We start from the raw sequence: 15,006 nt of genomic DNA on the forward strand, positions 1-15,006 counted from the left end.
AGTGGCATTAGAGGAGTAGTAGCTACAAAGCAAACTTTAATACTTGTCAGTTGAGGTTTCACCAAATTTGGTATGATTGAAAAAAAATGTAATGAAAGATTATTTGATTCAACTGATATATTTTCATTCAACAAAGTAAAAAGCAATGCCATTTAATAAAACATTTTATGTAATAAGTAATTCTGTTTAATCATTTTAAGTTGTCAAATCATCAAAGTTATCAAAACAGTGAAGTTAAATTAAATGCCTATTGAAACTTGAGATCCACATTCATTTGGACTGAAATATTTTATATTTATAATATTATTACTCTTTCCCTGGGTCACTTTTTTATCAATTAAAAGGAACCAAAACAAAAAACATTTTATCAATAAGATTTATTAGACATCTCATTTGATTAGACATCACAGGTTCCAGGTTTACTTATTACAAGTTGAGGTTACAGGTTATATGTATTGTTTGACATGATGGACAGCAAATAAAGCAATCTGTTATGAGCTATAGTTTCAATACCAACATATAGTGGATTTAGAGATTTTCCCAAAAAATTATGCAGATATTCCTTATGGAGATATGACCTTGTAGTGAAATCTGTTTTAAAACATGACATGTGCTTGTGCTTCAGTTATTTACATATACTCATATGAACTTGACTCTGAAATTATAGTGGCTACATGACTTTGACATGAAGCACAGTCTCTGCTCATTAAAGTGTAAATGGAATTTCCTATTTCCCAGTCATGCCCTCTGATAAATGAAATAGTTTCATCACAAAACCAAGTCCTGCTAATATTGACATGAGCATAAGACATCATACACCCACACCCATTCTTTGAGTGGAAAAAATATATTTTGTTAACACAGGAGTTGTTTGACTGACAGATGATGATAAGCATAACCATTTTCCCAAATTATTATGCCACTTAAAAAATGAAGTGATAATGCCTCGAGGCTTTGAAATGTGATAATGCAAATGGATGCACTGAAGTGTGAATACTATTCAACAGTCTACCCTTTATAGTGCCAAATTTCTACCACATAGAGAAGAGTCTAGGTTGTTAAGGTAGGAAATGCACAACTTGGAAATCTAAGGCAAGTTTCTGTAATTATTTTATCTCTTTTCCCATATAAGTTAACAATGTCTGAAATTAAATCAGGTTTATTTATTTTAGTATATAATCTAGCTACCACTTAATTTTCAATAATAAAGCATGAAATGTGGGAAAAATTACTGTGTTAGTAGCTACTGTTATATCAAACCTATTAAAATAAGTGAATGTGTAAATTTAATTATATACCATTTGCCAAAAAGTCTCTTGCCAAATTTGAAATGTGTTTTTACACATAAGTTAAATACCTACTTAACATACACCCAACACTATGCTCAAACTTGTGTGTGTTAGGCTTGCTTACATGGCAGTGCCGAATGAGTAGTGCTATTTTAAATACAAGATATTGATTGACAGTGTTTGGATACTTTAAAACTAATGGTGTAATCATTTATTTAAATTAATAATTTGTTTCATTCATTCATTCTTTCACTGATTGCCAACTGACTCTCTGCGGGTCATCAGTGATACAAAGACAGTAAGATTTGGTCAATACTATTAAGAGCGTACAGTTAATTTTAGTTTATCCAGTGGCATGTTATGCTGTTTTCCTTCTAAATGAAAGGAAGGAAGAACCAAGAAAAGTGCAGACAAAAAGTATGATTCATATAGACATTGTGATAACCATAAATACTGAGGTGTGTGTTTGTTTATATTTCCACTGTTGCATGTTGGGAACATATATGAATATATATTATACAGAACCTCCAAGCCAATCTCAGGCTTTGTCTGCTTATGCTACATGTCTTCCTACCCTCTTTTTTTTGTTCCTTCCCATTGAACCACTTTCCCTGTCCTTTCAGAAAAAAAGCGGGGGGGTCGGGGGAGCAACATTAGCTAGGGCTTGTCCTTCTTTAAAATTTTTAAGCAACAGTGGGAGTACGCTCCAGTGCATGAATTTGGGAGAGACTTCCTCTGGAAAAGAGAGCCTGCTTCACACATGTTCATTTCACCAACCTCTGTCACATCTATATGTAACATGTACCATAATCATGGCAAAACTGGACCAAATTCAACCTCATTTAACCTTTCCTTCCAGCTAAAATAGAATATTCAATAGCTGGAAGTTATCTTGAAACTGACTTGTAGCCTCATAATTATCTTACTTACTTAATCATTGGAAAATTAATGGAATGGACACAGATTTAAGATACACTATTTTATGCAAACACATTGCTCTTTCACTAAGGTATTTATGAATTTTCTTAGAAATTATCATGGGATAATGATAACAAATATGGCCAATATTTGGCATGTACTTATTACATGCCAGGCATTGTCCTAAGCATCTGACATAGATTTTCTTGTTTTACCCTCACAACTCCCTGAATTGCACTGGCATTTTGTTTTATTTGTCATCTATTATTTCTCTTCAATCAGTAAGTAGAATATACTAAAAATAAAAACTAAACATATAGATTAATTTATCTTATACATGTCCTCCACCCTTCCTAAGTGCTCTGGCAGTTTTATAAAGTACAAAAAAAAACAAAACAAAACAGAAAAGCTCTTTTTAATATTCTACAGGAGAGACATCTTGTAAAATATTCTTCACAATGCATGTTTGTTTCAGATATGAGCAAAGAACACAGAAGAAATGCAGTAAATGAGGCACTCCACTGCCCCTGAGCTTTCAGTTCTATGTGGGAGTAAGATGCCTGTGAATGTACTAATGGGTTTTGCTAATCAAAAGGCATCTTTAAACCAAAGATTATTTTGCTTCATAATACAGTCAGTTGGGTAATTCTTCCCTGTTAAAAAGTTTAAGAGGAAATATACCCAGTTATAGCCAGCAAAATATCTATCTTAACACTTCCTTTTATTGATGCTTCATTACTTGAGGTTCTGTTTCTTAGTAAGCAAATTAATAGTGTATGCAAAATTGCAAAGGGGAGATTTAATCTACTTAAGAGAACACAATTTTCACATGTTTTAGAAACACAAGTTTTCAAATTAATCATTTTAAAGCATTCTTATGTATAAGAACAACCCAAATTTGCAGCGTGGAAAGCACTTAGTTTGATTTACTTTTTTGCTTAATATTGACTTGCTGAAAGGAGAGATCGTGTAAGGTATCCTGAAGAATTTCTTACCTTCTGGATTTGTCTTTTTCCCCTCATGTTGTCATTTAACTTATTTTAACTGGTAGGGTTTTGATATATGCTTATTCAAATATTAGTAAAGATTGATAATGAGTTTATTGCTTTCTATTCGAAACATAAAGTTACTATAATTGATTAAATTTATTAAACTTAAAATATTCACATTTGAAAGATATTTCTAGGTCATATATTGGAAAGCCATCTAAATTTTTATGCCAGGGAAGAACCAAATGCTTCATCAAATAGTAAAACAGGAGTGGAAAGAGAATATCAGAAGTCAACATCATTTCTGCTCCCTAGAAGCAATTTATGGTTTCATGTACATTCTTCAAAAGCTTTCCTCTAGTGTTTTAAGCAAAAATATACTTCGTATACATTATGGAATTTTTAGAGAAACTCGAGTAATGTTTTATGCTCCTGTTTCCTGCGACTGGCTTTTTTCATTCCTAGCATGATTGGTAATTTAACATTATCTATAATGCATTCTCCACAAAACCCTGGAGTTAACTTTCTAAAATCTAACATGGATCTTGCTTTTCTCCCACTTTAAACCATTCAGTGACTTTCCACTGCACTTACCTTAAAATGTATTTCATCAACCTGGTCTACAAAGTCCTATGATTTTTTGTCTGTTCCTCAAACTTGTCATTCAAGGCCCCCTTAGAGCCTGTCAATAACTTTTGCTCTCTCTGGAATTATAATCTTACCCCTGAATTTCATACTGGAATCTTCTTATCTTTTACACCTGAGCTCTATCATGCTAATCTGTTTTAATCCTCAGTAGAATACTTATAGCTGATATTTTCTTATTTACCTAATTGTTCACTAAGATTTCATCTGCCTCAGCCTATATACATATACATTTACACACCTAAAAATGCACACATACACATTTAAATGCAAGTTTCATGGACCAGGGACTTTTTTTAACCTTACTCCAGGGTTTATAGTAATTTCTAACTCATAATAGATACCCAATATTTATTGAATGAAATTGTTTTTGAAATCAGCCTTTTAAATTGCTGCAAAATATACAGCAGTGGGTATATCATCATTCCTTTAACCAGTCCCTTATATTTAGACTACTTCCAGTTTTTTGTCTTGTTTTGCCATTTCAAGCAATGGTATGAGAAATGTCCTTGCTCTGATTCTTTCCATATTATAAATCCTCAAAGTTGAATTATTGTATCAAAAGTGCATGTATACAATATTTTTTGTATAATATAATATTTTTTGTATAATATTACCAGTTTTCCCCACAAGAAACTTATACTCCTTTATACTTTTTCCAATAATATTGAGATACCATGTTTTCTTACACCTTGGCCAATCCAGAGTATTGTGAAACTTAATAATTTTTGGCAATCTAGTAAATAAAAACAGCTTTTTTTTTATTTTTCACATTTGCGTGTATAGTAATGACTTTGTATGTGTAACAGAAAGTCAACTTGAACTAACTTTAATTTACAAATTTTTAACTAGTTCATAACTGAGAAATCTGGGGAATGTAGAATCCAGGAAACTGAATCTAAGAGTTCTCCACAGTGTCCTGCCTATGCCCATCTCTGCTACTTTTCTGCATTGGTTTTATTCTCTGGGCTTTCCATGTTGCAGAAGTGATGTCTCTTAACCCAAAAGACAGGGGGCTTCTCCCCCACACAGTTGCAGCCAAGGTTCATTGGATCAGGTTGAATTATGTTCCCATTTCTGCACCAATTATAGTGGCCACATGAATAGAATATACTGAATGACAGGTCTGAATCCCATACCCACCCAGAAAGTCAGCCCATGTGTACCAGGCAGACTAGAGGTAAAGAAGAAATGGTTCACATAAGAAGGAGTAATGGATGCTAAGCAGGAAAAAAAAAAAGATATTCATTACATTGTAGAGTTGGTACTGATTTTTCCTACTTATATTGGAAATTATTATTTTTCTCTGAACTACCTATTCAAAATTGCTTATTTATTTTGTTGTATTATTGATCAGTTTCTTAGTGATTTTGTAAAAGCTCATTTTAGAGAAAATTTCCCCTTTATTCTATATGCTAAAAATATTCTTTCTTTTGTTATTTGTCTTTTGATTTTTGACGAAAAATTTTGTCTAAATGTCTCACATGGATGTTTTATAAAATATTATATAATCAGTAATCAGTCTTCATTCATTTAGCATTTATTACTCACCTAAAAAAGAGCCAGGTACTGTATTAGGTGCTGAGAATTCAGAGATGAATGAGAGAAGGCATTTCTTTTAAGTATTAGTCTTCTGGGTTAAAAAGGTTGTAAACTTGCCTAACTATTACCAGATGGTGTCACGTAAGGCTTCACAGTTGAAATTTGAACTGCTTCCAGAATGAGTCGAAGTTCCCTAGCCAGATAAGAAAGGAGACAGGGAATTTACTTGAGCACAGAATGATCTGCAGAAATGATTTCTACAATGTCAAAGCTAAGGATTTCCAGAATGATATCATGTAGTTCACAACTGAAAAAATGAAAAAGGCAAGAATTCTTGAAGCTTTTTTTTTTTTGAGGATTTTCAAGCCCTTTATCATGATGGAAGATGATTTAGACATATTAGAAGCTCATATATGTTAAGAATGTTCCGATAACTAGAAGCTCTACCTAGAAGCCAAATAAATCACTCACTGTACCCAGTTTCCAGTTGTATCAAGCCTATATTTCCTGCTGATTCTGTAAAATGTATAGCCACCACTAGCAATGCAATATTGATTTAACTTAAGAAACAGTGTCCTCATCTAGGACATAGAATGTTGAACTAGCAATCCTATAAGATTCTCTTCATTCCTGAGGCTTTTTGCAGATGAGGAGGAAAAAGATAGTTATGGAAGAAAATACAAATTATATTGATATAAATTTTATATTTAGTAATGAAAATGCAATCCAGTGGTATGGAAAGATTAGAGCACCAGGTACCTGGTTTTTTCCTCCTGAAAGTATATTCACAATGAATGCCTTACTGACCTCACTGAAGAAAATCAACCTAGAAAATGGATGTGAAGACAGTATCCTATACAAATATATAGTATCATTAGTAGTTGGAGCATCTATAGAGAGCTCTTCCCATATCATTAAAATTTTATTGCCATCCACATCATGAGCATTTCCAAAAATTATAATCTACTTTGCTACATTGACCATTCCTCAAATCAATCAACATTTATTTATTTAATTAAAATAGCTCTGTGCTCAGACTCTTTTCAAGAGTCCTTCTAGTGTCTCAGGTAACACAATTTACCCAATATATTTTTTAATTTCTATAATTTTTGTTGGTCAGTTTTGCTTATTAAATTTATATATGCTTGCTCCCCCCAAAAAGGACTTGATATAACTTGGAAGGTTTTATAAGAGTGAAAAAAATATTGATAGTTCAAGGCTAAAGGATTACAAAGAGAAAATAGAAAAAGGAAAACAAAGAAAAGTCTAGATTTAAATCTACCAAAAGAATTCTCACCAGAACTCCTCAAAGTATAATCTAAGAAACTCTTGTTCTATTTCATGTTTAACAGTTGTTATGAAAACAAAAAGAAAGATATGGCTTATGTAAAAACAAACAAATATAATAAAAGGAAACACTGGAGTTAACAAACTTCAACAAATCTATTCATGATAATATTTCTCAGAACATTCACTAATGAAAATCTTCACAACCATCTGTCAGGATTTTTGTTCCATATAATAAAATCACAATTTTTTCAGAAAAACAAAGGTTTTTTTGTTTTTGTTTTTGTTTTATGATGTAAGTCTTAGATTTCTCACTTTAATCTTAAAGAAGAAATTGGGGGGAAGAGTCGAGAAAATAGCATCTTTTTCTCAATAAAGATAACATGTTTAGCATAGACATAGTAATATTACACAAATAATTTCTCACAAATTTTACAAAAAAATGTGAATTTTGTACATGAGTCATGCTTGATTCTTCCATGTTAAAAACAGTGCTCTTGGTCTGGGGTTGTAGCTCAGTGGTAGAGCACTTGCCTAGTATGTGTGAAGCACTGGGTTCAATTCTCAGCACCACATATAAACAAATAAAATAAAGGTCCATGGACAATTAAAAAACTTTAAAAAAATAGTGCTCTTGCAAATTATCTAGGTTTTATGGCAGTTTTTTAAATGAATTATAAGTTTTATAGGCATAGAAATTTTATTTTTCATTTCTGCATGATCATATGCATGATTTTCTGTAATGTGTTATAGTGTTTACTTGTACAAAAAATTCACAAGAATAAAACAGCAATAGATCCAGTACCAAGTTTTTAAGTTTTTCTTAAATTTTTTTTTTACATGGTGGCACCCAAAACAACACAGCAGTAGCCGTGTCTAAATTCCCACTGTTGACAGAAAAGGAAATTGGCTCTTGATAAAAATTGAAAAAAGACTACAAACTAAATTTGTAAATTTCATTAAGTATATTCTTACATTTTTATCAAAATTCTTACCTTTTTCACCTGCCAAATTCAAAAGATTGATGTTGCACTCTTGGCTCAAATTTTAAAATAACAGCAAATTTACCGTCTTATCAATAGGTAGGTAGATAGATAATTGATGAATAAATATGATGTAATATATGACATGTTTGGCTTTCATAGGAAAACATACCACAAATGGCAAAATTCTCATTTTGAAGCTTTTTTTCCTTTAAATGACTTGTTTCTTGACTACTAGAAGCCAATGATAGAATAGTATGTATAGCACAAATTATTTACATTATGTTTCATAAAATTATTTACATTATGTTTCATAAAATTCATTTGTAATTGCACTAAGCCAAAATTCAAAATTTAAAATACATTTTAAGAAATTACTAATGGAGACACATACAGACTTTAATACTGTACAGCTGTTTCCTGCCAAGCATATTCTCTAAAACACTCTAATAAAATGACTTTGATGAAACTTGAGTAAAATGGAAAATGTAAATATTTAGTTTATCCCTTTTCCAGTAGTTGAGGAGAAGGCTGGAAAAGATTAGAGGAAGGGCCATGTTCCTTTTTCAAGAATGTTTTGTGATGTCTTAGAGAACAAACTGTATCAGATAAGGCGGATCCCTAGGGGTTGGGCAGGCATTTTATGCATGTGGAATATCTATTAGCATATTCAAGAAAGAACAAAATACTAAATGTTTTAAATGGTTGAAAAATGTTGAATTAGAAAAACATATCTGTGCATATAAAATATTTAGGCAATTTTGAGTGAAAAACTTACTATTTAATTTCAGGAACAAAGCTTTCATTCATTCCATTGTCTACTAATTATCCTTTTCTCAAAAAATTATAGGCTTATTTTAAATATTGAGATTTTAAGGAATGTTTAACAAAATTTTAGTACCTTTTATAGATCTGTGTCAAAAGATCTCAGATAACCAATGATATTAAACACAATAAATTCTAAGCCTTGAGATATTTTTTAAAATATATTTAAGCCAAATTTTTTATTTTTATACTTTGTTTTAGAAAAATGAAGACAAAAAAGCTTCGAACTCTTAAAATAGTAATGATCTTATACACAAGAAATATGTAATCAGATTTCTTAGTCTTTTTTAGGTCTAATTAAAGTTTATGAAAAATGAAAATAATTTACAAATAATTTTAGCATTCAGGATAAGCACCCTTGCAAATAAGAGTTTATATGGAAATTCTACCAGACTTTTAACTGCTGACATCATTGTGTTGTTTGAATTAGTCTCCTGGGAACAAAAGAAAAGGCTCACAGCAATTTATAAATGAATCTTTCTCTCTTGTGTAACATTATATGTCCCATTGAAGCACTAATTTTCTACTACTTCTCTTGTTAAAATTAAGCCTTGGGGGGAACTTCATAGTTAACTAGTAATATTAAATTTTGAAATAAAGGACTAAGATATTACACTTAATACTCATCTTTTGTTTTCACTATAAAATTCTTTTTTTATAATATGCATCCTAAAACAAAATAATTGTGCTATTTGATATCATAAGAGTAGATTCCGTATATACTGTAAAGCCAAAATTGAACAAAAACTTAAGCTAAGGCAGTTGGCTATTTGTAATGATGAGGATGTTGTGCCAGAAATTCTTAATGAATCAGTTTGCCAAGAAGTTCAAGACAGTGATCCAATTAACAAATGCTTTATTGAAGGAAAAAAAATTCATATCCTGAGCAGTTACTGTGTATTCCACTGTAGGGATTAGCATCATAATTGGTAAGTAGCATGGTAGTACTATTGGGAGAGTCTCAGTGGCCTTAGTAAACCGCTTTTCTGGAAATCTGAATTGTCTAGACTATTTTCATCACCCTTAGTAAGGTGTGTATTTTAAATTAATAAAAAAGGATAGATGCTTCATCTGTGTAAACTCACAGTGGAAGTAGTGTCCCATCAGTGTTCCCATGCAGAAGATTGTTGTCTTTCACACTTTGGGTGATACTACTATTAAGACAAAGTTTTCTCTGATACAGTGATAACTGTCTCATCCTTCTCCTGGCAGGATCCTTGTACTCCAAGCTAAATTTTCATTATGTGTGTTAAGTGGACAGGAAAACAATATTAAAATATTAATTTGGCCTTGATAGTTAAAACTGAATCACCTCTGGTAACAGTTCACTAAAACTTTTAGCAAAGTGTAGAAACTTTGCACATAGGAATAATCCTTTGGGTGATTTTTAGGAAGTATAATGATATGTAGTTAATATCAGAATCCAATTTGGTAAAAATATAATACAAAATAATTTGTGCTCTGTGCTTGAAATGAATCAGTAGTGAAATACTTTCAGGATAAAGGCTTATCATCTAGATTGTCTAAAATGACTATATTAAATAATATATTTCCTTTTATCTTTTTATAGCCAATTGGTGCTTTGAACCCAAAGAGAGCTGTGTTTTATGCAGAGCGCTATGAGACATGGGAAGATGATCAAAGCCCACCCTACCATTATAATACACATTATTCAACAGCAACATCGACCTTATCCTGGCTTGTTCGAATTGTGAGTATCTTCCTTGAGTTACAGTTTACCTTTAATACCTTAAAGTATTTTAACATTAGTAAATTAAATAAAAACCAGGTATACTTGTTATTCATCTTAAAGATTAGAGAGCAGTGAAGTGGAATTAGAGATCACAAACTCTACCAAAAACTGAATCTCTTCATTTTTAATGAATTCTCATGTTTGTGGAATTGAGTTAGGAAGATAGATTCTGTGAGCTTCTCGAGCCTAAGTCAGTATTTAATTTAAAAAAATAATTTATTTATTTGTATATTTATTTATTTATTTGATGCTAGGTATTGAACTCAGGACCTGGCACATGCTAAACACACACTCTAGGGTTGAGGTACATACACCTCCAGCCCTCTAAATCAGTGACAAAGAGCCAGCCTTCTGGAGTATATCCTTAATACCTACTGTTCCTTTCTCACTAAGGATGTACTCTGGTCCTTAATCTTCTACTGTCTTCTCATTATTGATTCTTAGGTGGCATGTTGTAATATCAGGTTCCAAGTGTTTTCAAGACCTCCTTATTGTCTTTAACACATAAATATACTCAAGTATTTTCAGTCTTTAAAAGGAAAAATAAATAAATAACTGGATATGATGTCACATGCCTGTAATCCCAGTGGCTCAGAATGCTGAGACAGGAGGATCACAAGTTCAGAGTCAGCCTCAACAACAGTGAGTCACTAAGCAACTCAGTGAGACCCTGTCTCTAAATAAAATACAAAATAGGGCTGGGGATGTGGCTCAGTGGTTAAGTGCCCCTGAGTTCAGTCCCCAGTACCTCCCCACAACGGAAAAAAAAAAAAGAAAAAAACCTCTTCTCAGCCCCCACCCATTCTGTAACTCCTGGCCTTGTGGTCACATGTACTGAAAGTTCAGCCTCCACTGAAAGCTCAGCCACTTGGCCACCTCACATTTAGTCTTTACCTGATTGATGCAGGTTCCCACCCTCACTTTACTGACTTGTTCTTATGGAGGTCACAGGTCACATGGACAGAATGTCCCATTTCCTACCATCATGTTTCTGAGGCACCTGTTACCATTGCTCACTGCCTTCTCCTAGAAATACTCCTGGCTCCTCGACAACATCCCCTTCTAGTTTTTTTTTCCTTCTGTCACCCTAACTTCTTGTCCAGTCTCTTGCTCAAATTTCTTTCCTCAATATTCTTATTCCCTAGGATTTTTCTAAATAGTTTATCAAAGCTGTCATTCACTGCAAAATAGTGACTTCCAGCTTCTAACTTTATCACAAATATTTCTCATCAGTTTCTGGCTTATATTTCAACTACCTATAGGGTACTTGTTCCTGAATATCACATAATACCATAAATATCATTTTTAAAAGATAACTTTTCTCTATCATGAACTTGCTGTGATTCCTCCTGTTTTTCCTAAATAACTAGCATGATCATTCACCCAGTTACCCCATCTAGAGCAATTGGGGGACTTTCCTAAATATTTTTTCCTATTTTTACCTCCTCCCATATCCCAACAGACATCTGTAGGTTCTACCAACTAATTATCTCTAAAATCTATCTCTTTTTCTCTATAACTGTGGCACTTCCTTTAGTTAAGGTTTCCATTATTTCCATTATTTCTTATCTAGAATATTAGAAAAGCTTTCAAGTCTGCTTTTTCCAGTCTAGTCTAGTTAGAAATAGTTACTAAAGCCAGATGATCTGACTTCTTTGTTTTCCTTTTTTACTATAAGGGACTGAAAAGTACTGTAAAATACTAAATTAAATCTCTAATATTTTCTCCTTTTACCAAGATATGGTTCAGACCACTAAGCTATGTGAATCTCATATGTCTCAGAACCACACTAGTAAAGCTGCATACATGAAAATATACCTTCTATTTCAAAAGGGTTTTTTTTTTCCCAAACCTAAAGGGTAAACTAGCTTGGAGGTCTTCCTCAGGCATTTTTTCCATTTTAAGTAGAGACTGAACTTACAAAAAATGCACTCTGTGTATACTTTAACTTGCAAACCACTAGCAGATGACATACTACAAACACTCACTATTGTTGAAAATGTTTGTCAGGATTATGATTCAGTTTAATTGAACATAAATTCTATATCTTTTATAATCATACTATTTATAAGAAGTTGAGGAAGTTTAGATTAACCAGTCTGTTGAAAAAACAAACCCAAATCTTACTTTTAAAAATAAACTATAATAATAAACTAAAGGTAAAGACATAAAACTACTATTTTGTTTTTGACAAAAGTTATTAAATTAGTTTAATTTGTCCAAAGATTCAGTGTAATTATGTGAAGTTGAATTCTTTTACAAGAATGTATTTGAGTTAGAAATTTCTTAAGGAAAAAAAAATCATTAAACTCTGACACTGTTAACGTAATTAGAAGTTCTATTTTTTTATTTTCTGATAATTTTGAGAACATTAGATTTATATTTGTAAACATTTATCACTATAAACCAATCAGAATGGAGTATCTTTAGTTTATGGATAGTAATAAGTAGTGCCCTCCAGAGATAGGAGAATGCTTCACTTTCAGGCAAGAGGCAAAGCCTATTTGGATTATAGATGGACATCAAGAGAGTTTGTTAGTACCCATCCTGCAGTTTCAGCCACAGGTCAAAACAAAACACAGAGACACCAAAATTTACCAGTCAATATTTCAAAGAGTTGATTTCCTTTATACTCAATGTAAAATATGGTCTTATTTGATTTGTGCTCACAAATAGACAAAAAAGAAAAAAGATAAATTAGATTGATCACCAAATGTTCCTATAAAGCTAAATTTTCAGTCATTACCACCATTAGTAGGAAATTATTTATTAGCTGTAAATGAACCAGAAACGAACAAAAAATTGAATAAAGTAAAATGTTAAAACCTAGAGAAAAGAGTGTCAGTTGAGTTCAAGTTCTCTTTTCTATTTAGGATACACCCTGGAAGCCAAGAAAAGATGTACTTGGGCTTAAGCAGCCCATGAGAAATTTTTTTTTTTTTTTGTTATATTGGGGATTGAACCCAGGGCCTTATGCATGTGAGGCAAGCACTCGACCAACTGAGCTATATCCCCAGTTAAGAAATAATTCTCAAGCCTCACAGTCTATTTGGCTTCACCATGTTAGTCCACATGAAACTTGCAAAGGGACCTCCAAAATCCTTAGAGAAAGATGTTTAGAAAACATGGGAACCTGGGAGGACTTTTCATACCACCTGCCCTGAATGACAGTCACTGTCACAGAAACAGTAAGACACCTCTCTCAGGTACTTTGGAGTTGAAAACAAAAATCTACTGGATTGTTTTGAGATTAAATGAGAATAATATGTGTTGATAGCATTTTGAAATACATAAAGTAACATCCAAAGGTTCACAAAAACTCTGTTTTCAACCTCCTAATTTCAGTTGACCCCTTTCTATCACAAACAAGCTACACACTTTCTCCAATTATAATTCATTCTTAAGTTGATTTATCAATCTATGCAACAGTATGGCAAAAAATTCCACACATATTTATCCTACATATAGTAGTAGGATATAGATATATAGTAGTTGCATATAGATATGCAATCATAAACCATTTGTGTAATTTAAAGTTTCTAAAAGCCACATTTAAAAGCAAAAAAGAAACAGGTAGAATTCATTTTAATAAATTATTTGTTAATCCAGTGTGCCTGAAATATTATCACTTAAACATGTAACCAATATAAAAATATAAGATATTTTACATTTTATACTCTTAAGTCTTTGAAGTCCAGAGTATATTTATATTTGCCACACATCTCAATATGAACCAGTGACATTTGAATTGCTCAGTATTCACAGGTGGCTATTAGCTACTGTATCAAATATAACAAATCTATAGAGTTGCTTTTATGGGAACTCATTTGGCCCAAAGATCTTAGGCTATGCCATTATTAATAGAAGTATTGTGGTCTAATAGCTTACTTTGTGTTTAACCTAATGGCCCAGAGAATTGTGATTTCCTCACTCCCATCCAAAGGAGTTTATGAGGTAGAAAATGCATTAAAATTTGTGTCACTGAGAATTTGTTCATAAAAATGTGATACAGATTAAAATAATTAACTGTCCTTTACCTTTCAAGACAGCTAAACCTAACGTCATTAAACTCATTATTAGTTTCAGTCAATAGACTTAATATGACAATAATAATTGGATGAAATGCTAATTAACTAAATACTTCATTGATTTAAGTTAAAAATACTATTTTAGACAAACTACTAGTAAAAACACTTGTCTAAATTATGAGGCTCTAAAAAGACTGTTTCCTTGATAGCTATTATTGGGCAAGTGATGAGTAAACTATTAAATTAAAAGTTTGGAATTTTTTCAGATAGTAACTAATACAAAATGTTTTATTCAGAATGATGTTGCTTTAATCCTTACCCTGGACATACATCACTACCCTGAAGCAGTTAAATCTTATACTGGGACCATTTCAGCCTTCAGAAACACATTCACCTTCTGAATTGAGTATATTCAACTCTCTTATTCAAAACTTATCTCTCAGACATTAGTCATAATTCCTTGGAAGTTAAATAGGTCACATTAAAATAAGTTAATTTATAAATATGTTGTTTAGAATTTGAATTTTTTATACATTATGGGTTGTTTTGAAAGCTTGCCCTAGAGTCTCTTTAAACCATGATGTATCTTTAAAAGTATATATTTGTATAGACGTATGAAAAATTGTGGTATATATTTATAATAAGAATTGTAATGTATTCCGCTGTCACTCATGTTTGTAAAAAAATCAATTAAGAAAGTATATATTTGTAATAAATAAAGTCATAGAAGAACTTTGGTAAGTTTTA

At 31.9% G+C, this 15,006-nt stretch overlaps 1 protein-coding gene across 6 annotated transcripts in view; it reads left to right on the forward strand.

Moving 5' to 3' along the window:
• Positions 1–15,006, forward strand: part of NBEA (neurobeachin) — a 638,449-nt gene that overhangs the window by 553,037 nt on the left and 70,406 nt on the right. For all 6 annotated transcript variants that reach the window (XM_081293195.1, XM_081293196.1, XM_081293198.1 and 3 more), the window contains exon 45: positions 10,049–10,189. In XM_081293195.1, the coding sequence (XP_081149321.1) occupies positions 10,049–10,189 (141 nt within the window). The remainder of the gene's footprint in view (positions 1–10,048; positions 10,190–15,006) is intronic.

Source organism: Spermophilus citellus (genome assembly GCF_964194105.1).
Source record: "Spermophilus citellus genome assembly, chromosome: 1".
Taxonomy (NCBI): Eukaryota; Metazoa; Chordata; class Mammalia; order Rodentia; family Sciuridae; genus Spermophilus; species Spermophilus citellus.